This window comes from Antechinus flavipes, chromosome 5 (assembly GCF_016432865.1).
Source record: "Antechinus flavipes isolate AdamAnt ecotype Samford, QLD, Australia chromosome 5, AdamAnt_v2, whole genome shotgun sequence".
Taxonomy (NCBI): domain Eukaryota; kingdom Metazoa; phylum Chordata; class Mammalia; order Dasyuromorphia; family Dasyuridae; genus Antechinus; species Antechinus flavipes.
In genome coordinates this window covers 105,479,439-105,500,847 of record NC_067402.1, presented here as the reverse complement: position 1 = coordinate 105,500,847, position 21,409 = coordinate 105,479,439, and the positions used below count along the sequence as shown (strand labels likewise).

General features: G+C 35.8%; 1 protein-coding gene across 2 annotated transcripts in view; it reads right to left on the bottom strand.

The window, feature by feature from the left end:
- Positions 1-21,409, bottom strand: part of DGKI (diacylglycerol kinase iota) — a 565,471-nt gene that overhangs the window by 380,390 nt on the left and 163,672 nt on the right. For both annotated transcript variants that reach the window (XM_051961507.1, XM_051961508.1), the window contains exon 3: positions 7,915-8,010. In XM_051961507.1, coding sequence (XP_051817467.1) covers positions 7,915-8,010 — 96 coding nt within the window. The remainder of the gene's footprint in view (positions 1-7,914; positions 8,011-21,409) is intronic.

Genomic DNA, 21,409 nt, shown 5'->3' with positions numbered 1-21,409 from the left:
GAAATTGGAAAAGCTTCAAGAATTGGCCACACAGACTCATGGAAGGCTCTAGGTGGTCAACTTTGAAAACATTTATGTCTATGCATGTATGAAGGAAGAATATTTATGAAATTCTCTACTCTGATATGGAGAGATGATGATCTACATACATGCGTCCTGTATCTGCATCCCATAATGAATACATGTTTAGATTCTAAGTTCCTTAAATGAAGAGAAAATTGTGAATCTGCAGTAGCTAAACCAAGGCCCAATTCAGTGTTCTACATTTTATGACTACTTTATAAGTACATGTTGACTGATGAAAAAAGAAAATCCAGTTTTTATTTTTGCATTTCATGGATCCTGAAATATAAATAGAAGTCAATCAAAAGTCAAATGTGTTCACTTCTTTCAACTAATTCTCTTTTTCACTTTCTTTCTTGCCACTCTAATCTGACAATTACTTCCTCACTTGAGTTCTTGACCTCCCCTCATCACCCACTGTTTTCCTCCAGGGCCTTATCAAACCACCACCAATCATTACATCCCAGAGACTATATCCCTAAACTACTTTTAAGCTTCCTTCAGTCAATATGACTTCCCCCAAAACCACAACTGCTATGCACTGGAAAAGAATTAAATGCCTTTGATTGCTAGGACATTTTGAGAATAGATCATTAAGGAGATGGTTAGTAAACATCTAGAAGAGAAATTGGTGATTAGAAAGAGCAGTTTTATCAATAATGGGTCATGTCAAATCAACCTTATTTTCCTTTTTTGGACTATATTACTAAAGTGGTAAATCAAGGAGAAGTTTTAGATATAATTTACTTAGATTTCACCGCAGCATTTAATAAAGTTCTCTCATAATGTTTTTGTGGTTTAAAAAAGTGAAGAGAAAAAGATGGATAATAATACAATTTATGCTCTATAATCTCAGTCGGTCCATCACAATACTATTCTTCCCTAAATGATTTTCCATCTCACTCCGCAGCAGTTGTTTCAAACTTTTTTTTTCTCTTCTCAATCTTCTCAGGCTAGTCTTCGTCCCCATCCTTTCTGCCAAGGAACTAATTCACACTTCACTGGCAAAATTTAGGCTCTTTCTTCTCTCCCCAGCCTCAACTCACAGCCTTTTGAGATCATCCCCTACTTTCGCTTTACTTAAGTCTCTAATAATGAGAAATCCCTTTTACTGCTAATGCTAAAATCTCCACAAGAACTGTTGATCCCATCCTCACCTATCTTCCCCAGCAGATCATCCCCATCATCTTCATTGTGTCCTCGTCTTTCTACTGATATGTTCCCTGCTGCCTAAAACATGCCCAAGTCGCCCCCATCCTTAAAAATCTCTCCCTGAAGAGAGCCATCTATACCCAAAGAGAGGACTATGGGAACTGAATGTGGATCACAAGGTAGCATTTTCACTCTTTTTGTTGTTATTTGCTTGCATTTTATTTTCTCTCATCTTTTTTCCTTTTTGATTTGATTTTTCTTGTGCAGCAAGATAAGTGTATAAATATGTATGCATATATTGAATTTAACATATATTTTACCAAGTTTAATATATATTGGATTATTTGTTATCTAGGAGAGGGGGTGGAGGGAAGGGAGGGAATTGAAACATGAGATTTTTGCAAGGATTAATGTTGAAAAATTATCCATGCATGTCTTTTGAAAATTAAAAAGCTTTAATAAAAAATACAATATAAAAAATCTTTCCCTACATCCTTTCAAGTTCTCAAAATATCATACTACATCTCTTTTCCTTTTATCATCTAAATGCTTTGAAAATGATGTCTCCACTTTTTTCTCCTCTCCCTGAATGCTAAAACCACTGAAATCTGGTTTTTGGAATCATTATTCAATTGATACTGCTCTCTCCAAAGTCACCCTTTAATTGTCAAGTCCAGTGGATTCGTCTAGATCCTCATTTTTCTTGATCACTTCTCCATATTTGACATTAATGCCTACCTTGTCTTCATGAATGGTCTTTCCTCTTAAATGTTCTTTCCTCTCTAGGTTACTTGGTTTGTTCCTAGTCCCACTTCTATGTGCCTGACTAATCTTTTCCAATTTTTCTTTCCTACTCATCATCCATATCATGATCCCTAAATGTAAATGTTCCCCAAGGTTCTGTTCTAGTTCTTTTTTTTTTCCTCTCACTTTTTCTGTCAATGATCATATAACCTCCACTAGGTTTAATTTTCAATCATTTCGCAATCATAGGTGACTCTTCATGATCCCAGCTGGGGGGTTCTTGGCAAAGATACTGGACTGGTTTGCCATTTTCCTTCTGTTCATTTTATACATGAGAAAACTGAGACAAACAGGATTATGAGATTTGCTCAACATCATGTGGCTAGTAAGTAGCTGAGGACAGATTTGAATTCAGGAAAATGAATCTTCCTGACTCCAGACTTGGCACTCTGTCCACTGCAACATTTAGCTTCCCCAGTGAAGGTAAGAACCAGATCTATAAACCCAATTCTATTCTTTCTCCTTGGGCTCCAGTGCTGAAGCAATAAGTGCCTGTTGCATATTCCAATCTGGAAATCCAGTAGACATCTCATACTCAATCTGTTCAAAACAAAATTCTTCAGCCTTCCTCTTAAACTTTCCTCTCTTCTGAACTTCCTTTTTATTGTTGAGGGGTCTACCATTGTTCCAATGGTCCAGAGTTCACAAACTCACTGTCATCGCTAGCTCCTCTTGTTCATCCTACAGATCCAATCAGATAGATGCCAGAAATTTTAATTTTTTTTCTGCACAACATCATTCACATACATTCCCTTTCCACACAATACTCTATTCCCTATGCCTATTATTTTGCACTGAATATTCCCAATGTGTGGAATGCTCTAGCCCCCAATTTGTGGCTCTTGATATCTCTGGTTTCTTTAAGACTTAATTCAAGTACTATTTCCTCTAAGAAACCTTTCCTAGCCCACTCTCAGATGCTAATGACAAGCCCTCTAAGGTTACTAGCTATCTGCTGTTTTTCTTGTATGTTCTGATTTATACATGTTGTTTATTTATTAAAGTATAAACTCCTTCAGGGCAAGAACTAGTTTTGTTATTGGATTGTTTTTAATCCTCAGTACTCAGCATAGTGCCTGGAATATAGAAAACATCTAATAAATGCATCCTGATTGATTGATCAATGCAATTAAATGCATTTAAAACAGTCAAAGAAGAACACTGATAAACTGGAGAATGGAGAAATCTCTTCAGGTCATACCATATGATTACTGGTTGGAGGAACTAGGGATGCTTAGAACATGAGAAAAGGCTCAGGGGACATGACTGCCTTCAAGTACCGAAAGAACTATCAAAAGTGTAATCAGATTTGTTCTGTTTGACTCCTAAAGATGGAACCAGAAAAGGCACAGAGGGGACATGACTGCCTTCAAGTACCGAAAGAACTATCAGATAAAAATGTAATCAAATTTGTTCTGTTTGACTCCTAGAGATGGAACCAGAAGCAATGTATTGCAGAAACAAAAGGGCAAATTCAGGATTCCCTTTAGGAAAAACACAAATCATGGAAATAGCAAAAGTTATTCCTTCTTCTCTTGCCTGGTCAGCAATACCAATGATCTATAAAGATAACCCAGAGAACAAAGAATTGGCAGGAAGTAGAATGTTTTTTGTCCTTTGGAACAAATTCCTATTCTGCTCTCTCTAAAGTCACTTTTTAATTTAAGACAGGAACAAATTCATACTTCTTATAGACAAATGGTGATCTTCCTTTTTTTAAAAAATAACTTTTTATTGATAGAACCCATGCCAGGGTAATTTTTTACAGCATTATCCCTTGCATTCACTTCTGTTCCGATTTTTCCCCTCCCTTCCTCCAGCCCCTCCCCAAGATGGCAAGCAGTCCTCTACATGTTGAGTAGGTTACAGTATATCCTAGATACAATATATGTGTGCAGAACCGAACAGTTTTCTTGTTGCACAGGGAGCATTGGATTCAGAAGGTATAAATAACCCGGGAAGTAAAACAAACATGCAAGCAGTTTATCTTCATTTCCCAGTGTTCTTTCTTTGGGTGTAGCTGCTTCTGTCCATCTTTGATCAATTGAAACTGAATTAGCTCTCTTTATCAAAGAGATCCACTTCCATCAGAATACATCCTCAAACAGTATCGTTGTTGAGGTATATAATGATCTCCTGGTTCTGCTCATTTCACTTAGCATCAGTTCATATAAGTCTCGCCAGTTCTCTCTGTATTCATCCCGCTGGTCATTTCTTACAGAATAATAATATTCCATAACATTCATATACCACAATTTACCCAGACATTCTCCAATTGATGGGCATCCATTCATTTTCCAGTTTCTAGCCACTACAAATAGGACTGCCACAAACATTTTGGCACATACAGGTCCCTTTCCCTTCTTTAGTATCTCTTTGGGGTACAAGCCCAGTAGAAACACTGCTGGATCAAAGGGTGATCACCCATGTTAAAGCAGACCTATTTTGGGGAAACTATTGGTCCTGGAGTCAAAAGGATCTGTATTCAAATTTGGATAAGTACTTTATTCTTATTCCCTCCAAAAATAAAATGAAATAGATCTACTAGATTTGGACAAATTAAACCAAATTATTCATTGCTACAAGCCCTGAAATAAACTATCTGGGACAATATTAAGCACCAATTCAAGTTTAACATTTAGTTTCATTCTAGAATGAAACAGTAGAATTTAAGTTGGTTTTGATGGCTGGGACTTTTTTTGTTTTGTTTTGTATTTTCAATGTCTAGCATTGTACCTTGAGTAATAGAGGTGGTTAATAAATATCTGTTAACTTTGATTGGACAGAGGACTTCATTTTGCCCTGCTGCCAAAACTGTAATGCTAATCACAAATTACTTTGTTTGTAATCAACTATACTGTAAGGAATCCTAACATATATATATAAATAACACTGGGGGTGGAAAGGGAAATTGGGATTCCAATCTGTGATTTTACTTGTGCCAATAAGTCCCAGTGTGCAAATTCCTTCCCCCAACTCAAATTGGTAACTCTTGTATAACTTAGGGTCTTGGAGAAGTGTTTGAAGGACTGAAAGGTAAAGTAATTTTTGTAAATATCTAAGTTAGGACTTGAGTCAGGCCTTCCTGATTCCAAGGTTGGCCTTAATCCAATATACCATGCTGCCTCTCACACACATAATTTCAATACAATATAACATACAGTAAGTACTTAAGAGAGATGCAAACACATTTTAAGTGAAATCCATGGGGGAAGCACCATTATCATAACATGGTTCCAGGGGAAAATGATGAGTGGAATTGGATTTTAAAAGATGAACAGGAATCCAACTGCTGGAATTCTCAGAATAAAGGAACTGAGGCATAGGGAACAATATAAGCAAAGGAATTTTGGGGACCAATGCCTGAGTATCCATTCCTAGGTTTCACTGGGACATTTATATAAATAGCTGCATTATTACATCTCATCCCAAAAGTGGCTTATTTGTTACCATGGGTAGTTACCTGGTGTTCTAAAAAAAACCACCAAAATAGAGATGAAGAAATTACCCTATAAATCATGAGAGAAAAGGCTTTTGTGATCCTAAAAGTGAAAAGGAAGCTAGCCAGGGGCCAATAAATGGTTAGTAAACAGAGCCAAATCTCCTGGCTTTTTTGAACAAGACCAAGTAACTGCACCAATGCTCGGGATGATGCTTTAGGAAAGGGCTTTAGGAAAGGGCTGAGCCTCAATTTAGGTATCCTAATGAGATATAGAATTACATGTAACAGGAAGTTGATCAGAGGAACACCTAATCAATTGAGTGCCCTCAATCTATTTTCTGAAATTCTAAGTCATACACAAAGGTTCATTTCCCATGGAGCTGGACATAGCCTCTGAATCCTTGCTAAAGAAAGTAAAATTTGCTCTAATGACTCTCTAAGGATATTTCCTTTTCTGGGATGATATAGTATTGTATGATTGGACTCTGTAATACCTCATATCAAAGATTTGGCACAGAAAGTCTGTGACTGTGAATCTGAAGAACATATTCTCCACATGAGCTATGGAAATAGAACTCTTTCTTTTTAGTCTTCTCATTTGGGACTCTCTGTCAGAACTTTCTAGTCTTTAATCTTTTAGCAAGGGTACATAGAAGGAAGATGAGATTTTTTTTCTCTCTCTCCTTTCTCCTATCCTCAACGGGTCAATAGCAATCTGTAACCACAAATAAATGGGAGGAGGAAATGTGTACTTGCATAAGTGAATCTGAAACTCTGGCTACCTTTCTGTTTTCTTCCCTGAGCATAGATCAATGTCCTTTGTTCCTGGAAAGATGACATTTCCAGTCTTGAAAAGAAAAGTTGAAAACTCTCCTATCCAGCAAGAGGTGTTTTAAAAAGAAAAGGAAAGAAGATGAGACAAAGAAAGGGGAAGGGAAGAAGGGAATGACAAGAGATAAAAGAGAGAGGGAAAATAAAAGAAGGAAAGGGTGAAGAGAGGTAGGTAAGGGGAAGATTATTCTAAAGAAAAATCTTAACTTGGCTCTTTTCAACACTGAGATGATTCAAGCTAATTCCAAAAGACTTTCCAGCTAATTATTCCTGGTTAGTTCTTAGTTCTTCAACTTAGTTCTAAATACTCAGAAATTCAAGCTAATTCTAATAGACTTGTGATGGATAGAATCATTTGCATGCAGAAAGAGGACTATGGAGACTGAATGTGGATCACAACACAGTATTTTTACCTTTTCTTGTTGTTGTTTGCTTGCTTTTTTTAGTTCTAATTTTTTTTCCTTTTTTATCTGATTTTTCTTGTGCAGCATGATAAGTGTAGAAATATATTTAGAAGAATTGCATATGTTTAACTTATATTAGATTATCTGCTGTCTAGGGGAGGGGAATGTGGGAGAAGGGAGGGAGAAAATTTTTGAAGGTTTTGCAAGGGTGAATGTTGAAAATTATTTTTGTGTATATTTTGAAAAGAAGAAACATTTAAATTTTTTTTAAGAAAAACCTTAGAAAGGAACCATAACTAAGCTCTATTTTAGAGATTTTACCAGAATTACTGAAAAGTAATAACAAGAGGGAGAGAGGGGGGAGGAAGAAAGAGGAGGAAAGAGAGAGAGGAAGAGAGAGAGAGAAAGAAATCTTAATTGCATTCTTTGTAGTCTATTTACCTAGGAAGAATTCTGGCCCCTATGAGCCCACAATTTGATTCCCCTATGGGAACATCTTCACTGAGCACCCGGATCATGAAAAAAAAAGCAATGAATAAGGATAGAGGGATAGTGTCATCACAATACTGTCAATATAAATATTGCACATAAATCAACTTGAAGCTCCAACCCTAAAAAACTATGAAAAGAACAGTGACTAATCTAAGATACCATCTGTGGCAAAACTAATGTAAGTCAAGTCAACAAATATTTAATGGGCACTGAGCATGTGTCAGGTACCATGCTAATTACCAGAGATAAAAGACAGACAAAAATAGTCCCTGTCCTCAAGAAACTCACATTCTAATGGAAAATAAGCAGATTACCATGTCTTCTTTAGTGGACCGATGCCATGGGAGACCATAAACTCCAAGTGGGATATTAAATCCTGACCCTAGAATTGCATCAGTTTACCATCCATCTCCTCTCTCTCCTCCCCCCCCTCCCCTGTGTGTGTGTGTCTCTCTCTCACATACATAGACACACACAGACACACAGACAGTTGATTTAGTCACAAAAAGTAAAGTGTAGAAAACAAAATGTTAAATAATCAAACCATAAAAGACCTTAACTCTTAAATACCATGCTGTCTATTGGTTAGGGAGACTGTACCCTTGCCCTGACCCCTTTACATTCCAAGAGATAACAAATGACATTTAACTATTAACTAATCTCTTAATTATTTTTTTAGGGAAAAAAATGCAAAAAAGGTCAGGAAAGTAGGAGGCTAACACTCACTGCAAACTTGACTTGACAGTTTTCCTCCCCGAGGTAACACAGGTCTCCTGAAACATTGGTCTCCAGCCATAGGTGTTCTCCATTCACAGCATTTTCCTGGAGAGAAAAGACCAGTTTTATTTTGTTTTTTTCCTTTCAGGGGATGAGGGGAGATGAAGGCATGAGAACTAACACTGAAGAAAAAAAATCCCAATCTAAACATTATTTTAAAGGAAAAAAAAAATAATGAATGGGCAAGTGCTTATGTGACCACATTACAAATTTGCCCACTTAATTCTTCCAAAATTCTGGAAAGAAGAAGGAAGAAATACAAATCTGCTGAATTGTAGGGCTGGGTTTGATTTGGGATAGCAATAGCCGCAGAAACTAGGTATTGACCCACACTTAACACCGTACACCAAGATAAGGTCAAAATGGGTTCATGACCTAGGCATAAAGAATGAGATTATAAATAAATTAGAAGAGCATAGGATAGTTTACCTCGCAGACCTGTGGAAGAGGGAGGAATTTATGACCAAAGAAGAACTAGAGATCACTATTGACCACAACATAGAAAATTTTGATTATATCAAATTGAAAAGTTTTTGTACAAACAAAACAAATGCAAACAAGATTAGAAGGGAAACAATAAACTGGGAAAACATTTTTACAATCAAAGGTTATGATAAAGGCCTCATTTCCAAAATATATAGAGAATTGACTCTAATCTATAAGAAATCAAACCATTCTCCAATTGATAAATGGTCAAAGGATATGAACAGACAATTCTCAGACGAAGAAATTGAAACTATTTATAGACATATGAAAATATGCTCCAAATCATTATTAATCAGAGAAATGCAAATTAAGACAAATCTGAGATACCACTACATACCTGTCAGATTGGCTAGAATGACAGGGAAAGATAATGGAGAATGTTGGAGGGGATGTGGGAAAACAGGGACACTGATACATTGTTGGTGGAATTGTGAACATATCCAGCCATTCTGGAGAGCAATTTGGAACTATGCTCAAAAAGTTATCAAACTGTGCATACCCTTTGATCCAGCAGTGTTTCTACTGGCTTATACCCCAAAGAGATACTAAAGAAAGGAAAGGCACCTGTATGTGCCAAAATGTTTGTGGCAGCCCTGTTTGTAGTGGCTAGAAGCTGGAAAATGAAAGGATGTCCATCAATTGGAGAATGGTTGAGTAAATTGTGGTATATGAACATTATGGAATATTATTGTTCTGTAAGGAATGACCAGCAGGATGAATACAGAGAGGACTGGCGAGACTTACATGAACTGATGCTGAGTGAAATGAGCAGAACCAGGAGATCATTATATAACTCAACAACGATACTGTTTGAGGATGAAGTGGATCTCTTCGATAAAGAGAGCCTTAATTGATCAAAGATGGACAGAAACAGCTACATCCAGAGAAAGAATACTGGGAAATGAATATAAACTGCTTGCATTTTTGTTTTTCTTCCCGGGTTATTTATACCTTCTGAATTCAATTCTCCCTATGCAACAAGAAAACTGTTCGGTTCTGCACACATATATTGTATCTAGGATATACTGTAATCTATTCAACATGTAAAGGACTACTTGCCATCTGGGGGAGGGAGTGGAGGGAGGGAGGGGAAAAATCGGAACAGAAGTGAATGCAAGGGATAATGCTGTAAAAAATTACCCTGGCATGCGTTCTATCAATAAAAAGTTATTTCAAAAAAAAAAAAAACCACTGGGATAGCAATAGCCTTAAGTTCTTGAGATGTTTTCTCTTTAGGAACAGTGGTATCTTTAACCATATGCACAAAGAATCAGTGGAATCTTTCATTAGCACTTTCTTGTGGGCCTCACTAATTTAAAATCTATCACAATTCAAAAAGTGGATGGATTCAATTGTCTTTGCCTAGCAAATTCGTGTTGATAGTGCATAATGCAAAATATCTTACAGGAATAATATTTTGACAACTGTATTTCAATATGAATAGTTTCTTTTGTAATCTTATAAAATTTATTTTATGCACTTAGAAACATTATTCTAAGAAGGATCCTGTAAGATTCACCAGACTGCTTATTTGTCCTGAGAAAAGAGGCAATATTTACTGGATAAAACTATTTTAATTCATTACATTAACCACAAGATGTTTAATTTAAAACAACAACAATGTTATATTTCCTTAGATATGCTGTTCAGTTACACTTTTTTAACTATGTTAAATAAGTGTTTCTTCAATTCCTCCTAAAATTGTGAGCTTTCACTTCTACTTCAAAATATCTGGATCTGCTCCAGCCTGAAGGGAAGAGCTGCTATAAGTCATTAGTTAATGTATAATTCCACTGTCCAAAATAAATGTGAAGGGTTTTTGAAGTGTTACATGAACTGTGTTGAAGGGTTGGGTTCCACTGAAGTATATTCCTTCTCATATCTTGCTAAATGGAAACTTAAGACTATGAAAAAGCTGTTCACAGCAACTAAATATCAGCAGTTTATATCCTCCTGCTTGACAGCTGAATCAGGCCTATTTCCTAAAAAAACAAAAACAAAAACAAAAAAACAACTAAGCTTCTCAAACAAAAAAAAAAAAAAAAAGAAAGAAAGAAAGAAAGAAAAAAGAAAAAAGCATTCTATAAAATATACTATAAAATTGTGAGAATGATTCTATAAACCATGCCAAAAAATCAATCTCATTTCTTTATTTTCACATATCATGGATTTAAACCCCAAAAGAATCTGAGATGTCAATTAGTCTAAACCCTTCTTTCTACAATCTGAGGCCCAAACAGGTTGCCCAAGTTGTCAGGATACAAAGTAAGAAAGACAGAATTTGAACTCAAAGCAATATTTTTTTCATTAACAAGGATACTGGAGTGCTTTGCCATTTCCTTTTCTGGCTCATTTTACAGATGAGGAAACTGAGACAAACAGGATTAGATGACGTGCACAGAATCATACAGCAAAGAAGTATCTGAGATTGGATTTGAAGTTATGAAGACAAGACAGGAAGGCTCATAACAGAATCAGGAAGATTCTAAACCTATTGCTCTATACACTGTGCTACCTAGCTGCCTCCAGAACTGCTATTATGCTTTCCCTTTGGCATAATTAAGCTAGAGGCTTGAATGTATATTGTGTAGCTTTGAAAGAAATCATAATAGTCAACTTTACCTGAGCCACCTTGAACCATAAAATGTACACGTGATAATACTATGGCTTTCCTAATAGAATCTGTTTTCATTCTAGTTCTGGAAGTTCAGTCATGAGTGAAACATTTTCTCACCTCACAGAAATGGAAACAATTCAAATTCATATTTCTGAAAAGATATCATTAGTTTTTTTTAAGCAAAATCATTTTCTGGGTTTAAGTAAAGAACTTAACTCTTACTTTAGGGCCATTAGTCTCACTCTCTTGCAATTATCAAGCTGTCAAAATCATTTTCATTTGGGAAGACCTGGAAGGTTGTAGAAACATTGTGCTACAAAAGTTCAAATCTGGCCCCAGTCACTTACTAGCTATATGAATCTGAGAAAGTCACTTAACACTTTTGCCTCAGTTTCCCTCTCTGTAAAATGGGCTGGAGAATGAAATGGCAAATTACTATTTGCCAAGAAAATCCTAAAAGAGTTGACAAAGTCAGACACGACTGAACCACAACAAGAAATCCTCTTACGGTCTAGAATATATATTGATGCTTAAGACATTTGTTGAATTTCATAGAATTTCAAGATTTCAAAATCTGAAAGGACCTCTAAGATATCTAGTGAAACCTGTACCTGAACTAGGATCCCTTTTAATAAGAACACAGTAAGGGCTATCAAGCTCCTACTTGAACAGCTGCAAGGATGAGGAATTAACTCATTTCTTTCTAGGGAGGTCCAGTTTACTTCTGGATAGAATTTTTTTTTGAGAAGTTTTTTGCAAATTTTTGAGAAGTTCTTCATTATATTGAACTGACACCTGATTTTCTATGATTTCAATTCAAGTCAGCTCTGAAACAAGGCAGAACAAATTTAATCCTTCCTCCATTTGACAGCCCTTCAATCAATTAAAGAAATAAATTATGTATTGTCCCAAGTTATCTGTTCTCTAGATGAAAAATCACTTAGCTTCTTCCATCAATCCTTATACAATATGGTTTCAAATCCCTTCATCATCCTGGTCAGACATCTCTAGATGAATTGATTTGTCACTCTTTTTCCTAAAATATAATGCCTGGAACTGTACACAATGCTACAAATTTACCTCTGGATAAATCCGTGGATTAGTACTACATTGTGGTTACTATATTCTATTGTGCATGTAGTCTAAGGTTGCATGAGCTTTGGGTAGCTGTCATATCACACTAATGGTGCATTATTGAGCTTATAATACATTAAAACCCAGGAAGATTTTTTTTTCATCAACTGATATTCAACTATGTCTCTCCAATCCTAGACTTTAAAAGTTTATGTTCTTGAACTCAAGAATAATTTACATTTTATCCTGCTGAACTGCTTATTAGTAGAGATGCCATCCCAAGAATTTGGCAGTGTTTGGCATGACAGTAAGCACTTATAAAGTGCTTATTTAAAGGAAGGAGAAAGGGAATATATATATGTATATGTACATAGTGCCTACTATGCACTAAGCACCATACTAAGTGCTTCACTAATAATATCTCATAAAGATCCTCACAACAACCTTGTGAGGCTGGTGCTGTTATTACTCCCATTTCATAGTTGAGGAAACTGAGACAGAGACAAAATATCTTATCCAGGGTCACATAGTAAGTATCTAAAGCCACATTTGAACTCAGTTCTTCTTGAGTTGAGGTCCTGTATTATAGCACTGCACTACTGAGTTGCTTGCATGAATTATCTATAATACATCTGTGAACCAATTACCATTCAATGGAAAGATCAGGGAGGAGCAAAAAAAAGGGGAAATCATCTTGGACACAATTACCTGTGACTGAAATTCCATTAGAATTCTAGAAGAGTTTACAAGCTAGATGACTTGTCTGCACCAACACAAGAAGCACAGAATATAAACAGAAGGAAGGCTAATAATGCTATCTAGTTATCTCTTCTGTTATTACTATCATCATCACCATCACTATATCACCGTTTACATCACAAGTACATTGTCAGAAGAGCCCTTGTTCACACTAAGGCATTGTTGGTGGAGATGTGAAATGATCCAACCAATTTATGACCTCATTTGGAAATTATGCTCAAAGGGCTATCAAACTGCATGGTCTTTGATCCAACAGTGTCTGCCTGAGTGGGTATCCCAAAGGGATCATAAAAAAGGAGAAAGAACCCACATGTGCAAAAATGTTTGTACCAGCTCTTTTTATGGTAGCAAGGAACAGGAAACTGAGTGGATGCCCATCAGTTGGAAAATGGCTGAACAAGGTGTGATATATAAGGTATATGTGGTATATGGGGAATATGGAATATTATTGTTCTATAAGAATGATGAGCAGGATGATTTCAGAGAGGCCTGGAGAGACTTACAGGAACTGATGCTAAGCGAAGTGAATAGAAGCAAGAGAATATTGTACAGAGTAATAACAAGATGATGTGATGATCAATTGATATGATTCAAGACAATTCCAACAGAGTTGTTATGAAAAGTACTATCCACATCCAGAGAGAACCATGAAGACTGAATGTGAATTGAACCTGCATTTTCACTTTTTTCTTGGTGGTTTGGTTTTTTTTCCTTTCTCATGTTTTGATCTGATTTTTCTTGCTCAGCATGACAAATATGGAAATATGTTTAGAAGAATTGCATATGTTTAACCAATATTGGATTGCTTGCCATCTTGGGAAGGGGCAAAGAGAGGTGAAAATTTTGGAACACAAAGTTTTGCAAACATGAAAGTTGAAAACTATCTTTACATGTATTGGAGAAAATAAAATACTATTTAAAAAATTTTAAAACAAGGGACCTTGTTCTTGACCTTCTAAAATGAGGGACAAGATCTGATTAACCAGCTGGAGAATAGGAAGACAGGTTGCATCCAATTCTCATTGTGATAGCCAATCCAAGAAGTTGTTTCCAAAACAACTCCATGTACCCTTCTCCTCCGACAATCCACTGGTGCTTCTCTCCCTCTGCTGGATCAGCTCTCTGGTTCCCAGCTTCTGAGGCTCTTAGGATGGTTATTAACCTAAGTTAATTGCTCCTCACAGCAGCTGTGCAAGTGTCATCAGGATCTGACCATGTCATTTCCTTGCTCCATTAACTCTAGCAGCTCCCTATTGCCTCCCGCGTAAAATCTAAGTTCCTCTATTAAACTTTTAAAGCCCTTCACAACCTGTCCCCAGTTCTCTCAGTTCCTCAACTACAAAACTCCATCTATCACCTGTATGCATTTATACTGGCCATTCTTTATGCCTGAAATAGGTTATCTTCTCACCTCCATTTCACAGAATAATCATCTTTTCCTTCAAATAGTACTCTAACACCATTACAATGGGTCCCAAAAATTTTACTTTAAGAAGCAAATGCAGTGATGTAATGTGATCATGGTAGTGGTGGTGGTCCTGAGGGTCCTGATGATGGTGGCGGGGATAATAAAAGAGTTAATTTGATAGCATTATTAGCAATCCTTCTGCATATATTCTATGTTGGTGCAGACAAATCATTTAGAACTCCCTCTCTCCTACCTACAAAACTCATGAGTTGCCAAATCATATCTGCTTTTCCTCTATTTCTCTCTTATCTGACTCCTTCCTTCAAGTCACCCAGAAACCACCCTAGTTCAAACCTTCATCCCCTCTCACCGCTGCCAAAACTTTCTAAATTTCCCCGACTTCAAGCTATCCTCTCTCTCACCCACCTTCTTACATAGCTGCCAAAGTGATTTGGCAAACTAAGCAGATCTGATCATCCCACTCCCTTATTCAATAAATATCACTGCTCTCTATTGTATAGAGGATCAAGTACCACTTCATCACTTTTAAACTCATCCTTTTAAAACTTCTATTAGCTGCATATTATAAAATCTATATCAGTGATGTCAAACTCAAATAGAATTAGAAACTAGTAAATCTTTTTAAAAGATACCAGGCATATGACTCAGAAAACCATACTTTATCTATTTTATATTGTATTTCATTTATTTCATTAAATACTTCCCAATTATATTTTAATCTGGTCAGGACATCATTGGGGGGCATTGTAGCCACAATGCGTTTGACACCTCTAATCTACATGATTATTTTTGTTTATTTGTTTTTTTTTGCTGAGGCAATTGGGATTAAGTGACTTGTCCAGGGTCACACAGCTAGGAAGTATTAAGTTTCTAAGGCTGAATTTGAACTCCGGTCCTCCTGACTTCAGGGCTGGTGCTCTATCCATTGTGCCATTTAGCTGCCCCTCTACATGATTATTAATACTGAAAAACATTTTTTTGCAAACATTTTGCATACGTCTGCACATTTAGAGGGGAGGCTCAAAAAGTTTTACTAATAGGGTTGTATGATTCAAAAAGCATGGATAACCCTATTCTATAGGACAGTTGTGAAAAAAGACAAAGAAATAAAAAAGGAAGAAAAAGAAGATAGACAGGAGAAAAAAAGAATGAACAAAACAGAAAGGAAGGGAATTAATACAGCTGAACTTAGCATTAGGCAAGAGAGATTCTCTTGAAGGGTTGGAAGTCCTATCTTTGTAACTCAATTATGATTCCCCTTTGGATTATAGTAGCTCACATCATAAATGTCTTATCTTCATTTCCAATCTGACTTTCACTTAGAAATAGTTACTAACATTTGAACTTTCAAAATCTCCATCTCCTTGTTTCTTGTCTTCACTCCTAATATTTTAGTCAAAAAGACTGATAATTTATCAAAAAATCCTTAAAAGTTGTAGGCCAGCTTGTCCTATATGGTTTTTTAAATGAACAATCATTTTTCTTAAATGTATCTGTTTGGGATTCTTGTATAAGGAAATCATTGAATTATGTATTTAAGTCTATATATATGTGTATATACACATATATATAGACTTAAATACATAATTCAATGATTTGAATATATATATATTCAATTATATATATATATATATATATATATATATATATATATATATATATATAAACACCCTTCTCCTTTTATAGCTTCAAAAATGTTTATATATCACTGCCTCTATTATTACTAACACAGGAGTCACTGTGAACAAATCCTGCATTTTCCAGATAGTATGTAGATTCATAAGTAAATGGACAACTAAATGGCACAATGAAATCCTGAGTTCAAATGTGGCTTCAGACACTTAACTAGCTGAATGATCCTGCTTGGCTCAGTTTCCTCATCTGTAAAATGAGCCAGGGAAGGATATGGCAAACCAGTGTCTTTGCCAAGAAAATCCTAAACAGGGTCACAAAAAGTCAGACAGGACTTTAATAACTAAACAGCAAATGAAGATGAAGAGGAGAAACTCTAAAATACAGAGAATTGACACCAGGGCCAGACACCTAGGCAGATCCAGTATCCTGATGTAAAAGTTAATCAATATCAGAGAAACAATCTACAAATTGGAAAAAAAAAAAAAAAACTTCTTTACAAGGTAGTTATGAGGAAAACGCTTATAAACTATAGTGCGCAATAAGCTACATTAGAATATCCAGCTAGAAAGGACCTTGGAAATCATCAAGTCCAACTCCATCATTTCCATATGAGGAATTTGAAGCCCACATAAATGAACTTTTTTTTTCCAAAGTCATCTTACAGTAAGCAATAGAGCCAGGGAGTTTTGCTGAGCTGTGGTATTAGTCATTCACACGACAAGTGTGAATTCATTAGTGCCTTTCTGACAGGGTTTTGGGGAGAAATATGCTTTGTAAACTAGACTCCTGTATAAGTGAGTAAATATATCCAGCTTTCTCCCTAGTGAAGAGCAATAGCTAAGAGGAAAAGAGTTCAGGTGTAGGGGGTATGAGAAGGAAGATAAATAAACTTATAGGAAAGAGTGGGAGAGGGTAGATCTAGTTGATTAGAAGACTTAGATCTTTTTTATAAAGTTTTTTATTTTCAATATACATGCACAGATAATTTGACAACATTGACTCTTGCCTAGCCTTGTGTTTCAGATTTTTTTCCTCCTTCCTCCCACCCCTTCCCCTTGATGTCAAGCAATTCAATATATGTTAAACATGTTAAAATATATGTTAAATCCAATATATATAAACATAGTTATACAATTCTCTTGCTGCACAAGATAAATCAAATTCAAAAAGAAAGTAAATGAGAAAGAAAACAAAATGCAAGTGAATAACAACAAAAAGAGTGAGAATGTTATGTTGTGATTCACGTTCAGTTCCTACAGTCCTCTCTCTGGGTGTAAATGGCTCTCTTCATCACAAGATCATTGGAACTGGCATCAGTCATCTCACTGTTGAAAAGAGTCATGTTCATCAGAATTGACCACTATATAATACTGATGTTGTTATACACAACAATGATTTCCTGGTTCTGTTCATTTCATTTAGCATGAGTTCACGTAAGTCTCTCCAGGCCTTTCTAAAATCATCCTCCTGATCATTTCTAACAGAACAATAATATTCCATAACATTCATATACCACAACTTATTCAGCCATTCTTTAATTGTTGGGCATCCACTCGGTTTCCAGTTTCTTGCTACTATGAAAAGGGCTGCCACAAACATTTTTATATAGATGGGACCCTTCTCCCCATTTAAGATCTCTTTGGGATATAAGCCCAGTAGAAACACTACTGGACCAAAAGCTATGCTCAGTTTAATAACTTTTTGAACATAGTTCCAAATCGCTCTCCAGAATGGCTGGATCTGTTCACAACTTCATGAACAATGTATTAGTGTCCCAGTTTTCCCATATCCCATCCAACATTCATCCTTGTCTTTTCCTGTCATCTTAGCCAATCTGAGAGGTGTGTAGTGGTATCTAAGAGTTGTCTTAATTTGCATTTCTCTGATCAATAGTGATGTAATGCACTTTCTCATATGATTAGAAATAATTTTAACTTCATCTGAAAATTGTCTGTTCATAGCGGAAGACTTAGATCTATGAGGTTTCAAGATAATTGAAAGCCTAAGATGCAGTTATCTGATTGAATCCTGACCAAAGAAAGGATATAAGAAAATGAGAGAGGGACATAGAAAAAAATTTCTTAAAATTGCTATCTAAGGTGAGCCTTATATTCTGGAAAAGACTGGAAGTATTCTCTTGCTGTTCTCTCCTGTATCCCATTCTCTGTCTACAAATCTCCCAATTCACACTAGCATTTGTCTGTAGTTCATCACCATGATGAATAAAAGACATTTTTTTGTGGGTGGGATAGAGCAACTCATCATTTAAAAATTTTCTTCTACAGTAAAATGTATTCTATATGCCAGGTAAATGAACAGAAAAACTTTTGGAAACAAATTATGAGATGAGCCCTGCCTAAATCTGAGAGGCATGAGAGGAACTGATTAGGAGGATAAATACAACACTTAATACCAACTTGAACACTACTATTACTACCAACACCATTACACCATGGTAGTGAATTCATTCCTGCTCTGGTGATGGTGATGATAGAAGTAGTGGTTGTAAGAAGAGAAGAAGAAAGAGAAGGAGCAAAAGGATAAAGAAAGGAAAAAGGAGGAGGGGGAGGAAGAAGGAGAGTGGTAGTTGTAGTAACAGTAGCATTTGCAAGAATTTATGTAGCACTTTAAGGAAGTAGAGGTTAGGAAAGGTTAAATAATATCCAGGGCTACATAATTAGAGTCTGAGGCAAATTTCAAACTACAGTCTTTCTGATTCCAGACCTAATACTATCTATTGAACCAACTGACTGCATATAAAATACCCTATGAAAAATAAGAAATAGAAGAAAAGAGACTAAAATGTGGTTTTATTATGCTCATAAGAAATATATACATGACAAATTAAAAGCTTAGAGCAATCTTTTTTTTTAACTGATGAGAAAGAAATTACAAAATGAATATTTGGTAATAAGTTTTTAAAATTTTTATTTTATTTTATTTTTGGATTCAAATTCAGGTCTCCCCTGTCTCAAAGCTGCAGTATTCTTTCCCCATATCATACCGGCAGTGTATTTCCTTGTCATTTTTATTAACACAGAAACTCTACTTAAGAACTTATTCTTTTTTAAATTACAAAAGACAGTTGCAAAGTTGCTAAAACTTTCTGACCAAAAAAATACAAACTCTTTGAGAGTTGATTATTTTGTCTTTTTAATCTTGTTTAATAAGCATGTGCTTATTTGGTTGATTAATTCAATTAGTGATATAAATGCTTGGGAATTCCTGTCTAAAAAGCAGGAAATTGGTGTCAGTGGTCTCTTTGAAGGACTTTGAAACTGTAGTTAGGATCTAGTTATATAGTCCTGTCTGATCCATTTGAGGTTTTCTATAAGATACTTAAAGTGGTTTGTCATTTCCTTCTCTAGCTCATTTTACAGATGAGGAAACTGAGGCAAGTGGGATTAAGTGACTTGTCCACTGTCACATAGCTTTTGTCTGAGGCCAGATTTGAATATAGAAACATGAGACTTCTGAGCTCCCATCAGGATCTAGAGATTTCCCTATTAGCTGCTGCTGCTGAATAACTAAGAGGGAGAAAGAGAGGGAGAGGGAGAGAGTGTGTGTGTGTGTGTGTGTGTGTGTGTGTGTGTGTGTGGGTGGGTGTGCGTGTGCACATGTGTATACTCCACTTCTCTTTCTCCCCTCTCCCAGGATCACTGATCAGTTCAGTTAAGTCACAAAGATCACACCAATCTATACAACTTCCACTTATCAGGGCTCTGTCCAAGGGCCAAATATCACAAGAATTTGCTTGGCTGGCTTTAATCTACCCTGAAATCAAAAGTGCTAGTGACAGAAAAGTCAGGGCCCAAAGCCTGAAAAGCAAGCTCAGGTCTCCTTGGGCTTGCCACCTGAAAGAGAGCTGAAATGAGAACAGACACATTTAAAAAAGCCCTTCCTCCTCCTGACTTTTCATTCAAGGTTTCTAAAGATAAGATGCCCTACTTTCATAACCCATTTTAAGCCAATCCCAGCACTGAGACTTTGTTTCCCCAATTTTGTTCCTGAACTAACCTGAGTAAGCATCCAAATTATGCTATCTCCCTACCTGTCAGAGAGAGGTCCCTTTTTTAGAAATAGCAATAGGAGGGAGAACAGGAAAAGGGAGTCTGTATTTAGAATCTCAGATTTTTATTTGGTGTTGACGTATTTTTCATAGTTCTCTGAGTTGGAAGAGATTTTCTGATATGGAAGGATAGATGGGGTAACAGTGGAAGAAGCCTGGGATTAAAGCTCTTTGGAATGACATTGATAGCCACAGCCATAGTCCTAATTCATTTTTAGGTCAGCTATTGAGCAATCACAATGGGAAAGGAGTGAAAGACTATCTGCTACATCTTGCAGCAATATTCAAACAGCAAAGAGCATTGTACAAATTTCATTCCCAACATGATGAAAGCACATAAATTTATTAAAATACATGATTATCAGTAGAGTGGGCATAATTACAAATGAGTGACTCCCTCGAAACCTGAAATACAGATTCAAACCCAGGACATAATACTTTTTTGTTTCTCCTCTGACCATTCCTTGTTTTTTGTCTGGCAATTTAGCCTGTTTCCCCTAGAGCTTCAAGGTTTAACTCCTTCAGAAAGAGGTGAATTTCACAATGAAGATGGCCAGAAAGGAAGAGTTTTATCAACCTGGAATGTCAATCTGTCACTATTGTTAAAAATTGTTTTCCTTTAAATAAATATAACAAAACCAAAAAGAAAAATGTCAAAAGGGAAATGTAGTAAATACCATTTCAAAAAGAAAAACATGACCATGAATTCACAGCATGGAGTTAGAAAGGATCTCAGAGGTCTTCAAATCCAAGGCTTCTTATACTTTTTCCACTAACATCTCCTTTTCATCCAAGAAATTTTTACATGATCCTGGCAAACATTTACTGATGACAAATCATAAAGAAACTTATTTCAAAACAATTCTTTGGGGTGTGTGTGTGTGTGTGTGTGTGTGTGTGTGTGTGTATGTGTGTGTATGTGTGTGTGTATAATTTATTAAAGATGAAAGCAAATTTACATAAGATAGATATGCTTATTTATTTTTATATAAAAAATAAATCTTGGTGGAACATTTGATACTTTTTACTGTCACCAAATTCCTCATGACCCCCACATTCAATTATAAGATCCCAAGGGGGTTACAACACAGTTTAAGGAGCTTTAATCTAGTCCACCCATACATGAATAAGAGTTCTTTCTTCAGTATTGGATAAATAGTAATCCAGTTTTTTACTTGATGACCTACTGTGAGAGGGAGTTTGTAAAAGAATAAGTCCATTTTCCTTTTGAACAGTTCTAATTGTTAAAATATATAAATAAATAGATGAATTCTGAATTTGCTTCTGCTACTTCCTTCTATTAATCCTAGCTCTCCCTTCTAGAACTAACTTTTCAAAGTATACTCCCTTTTCTAAATGACAATTTTTTTAAATA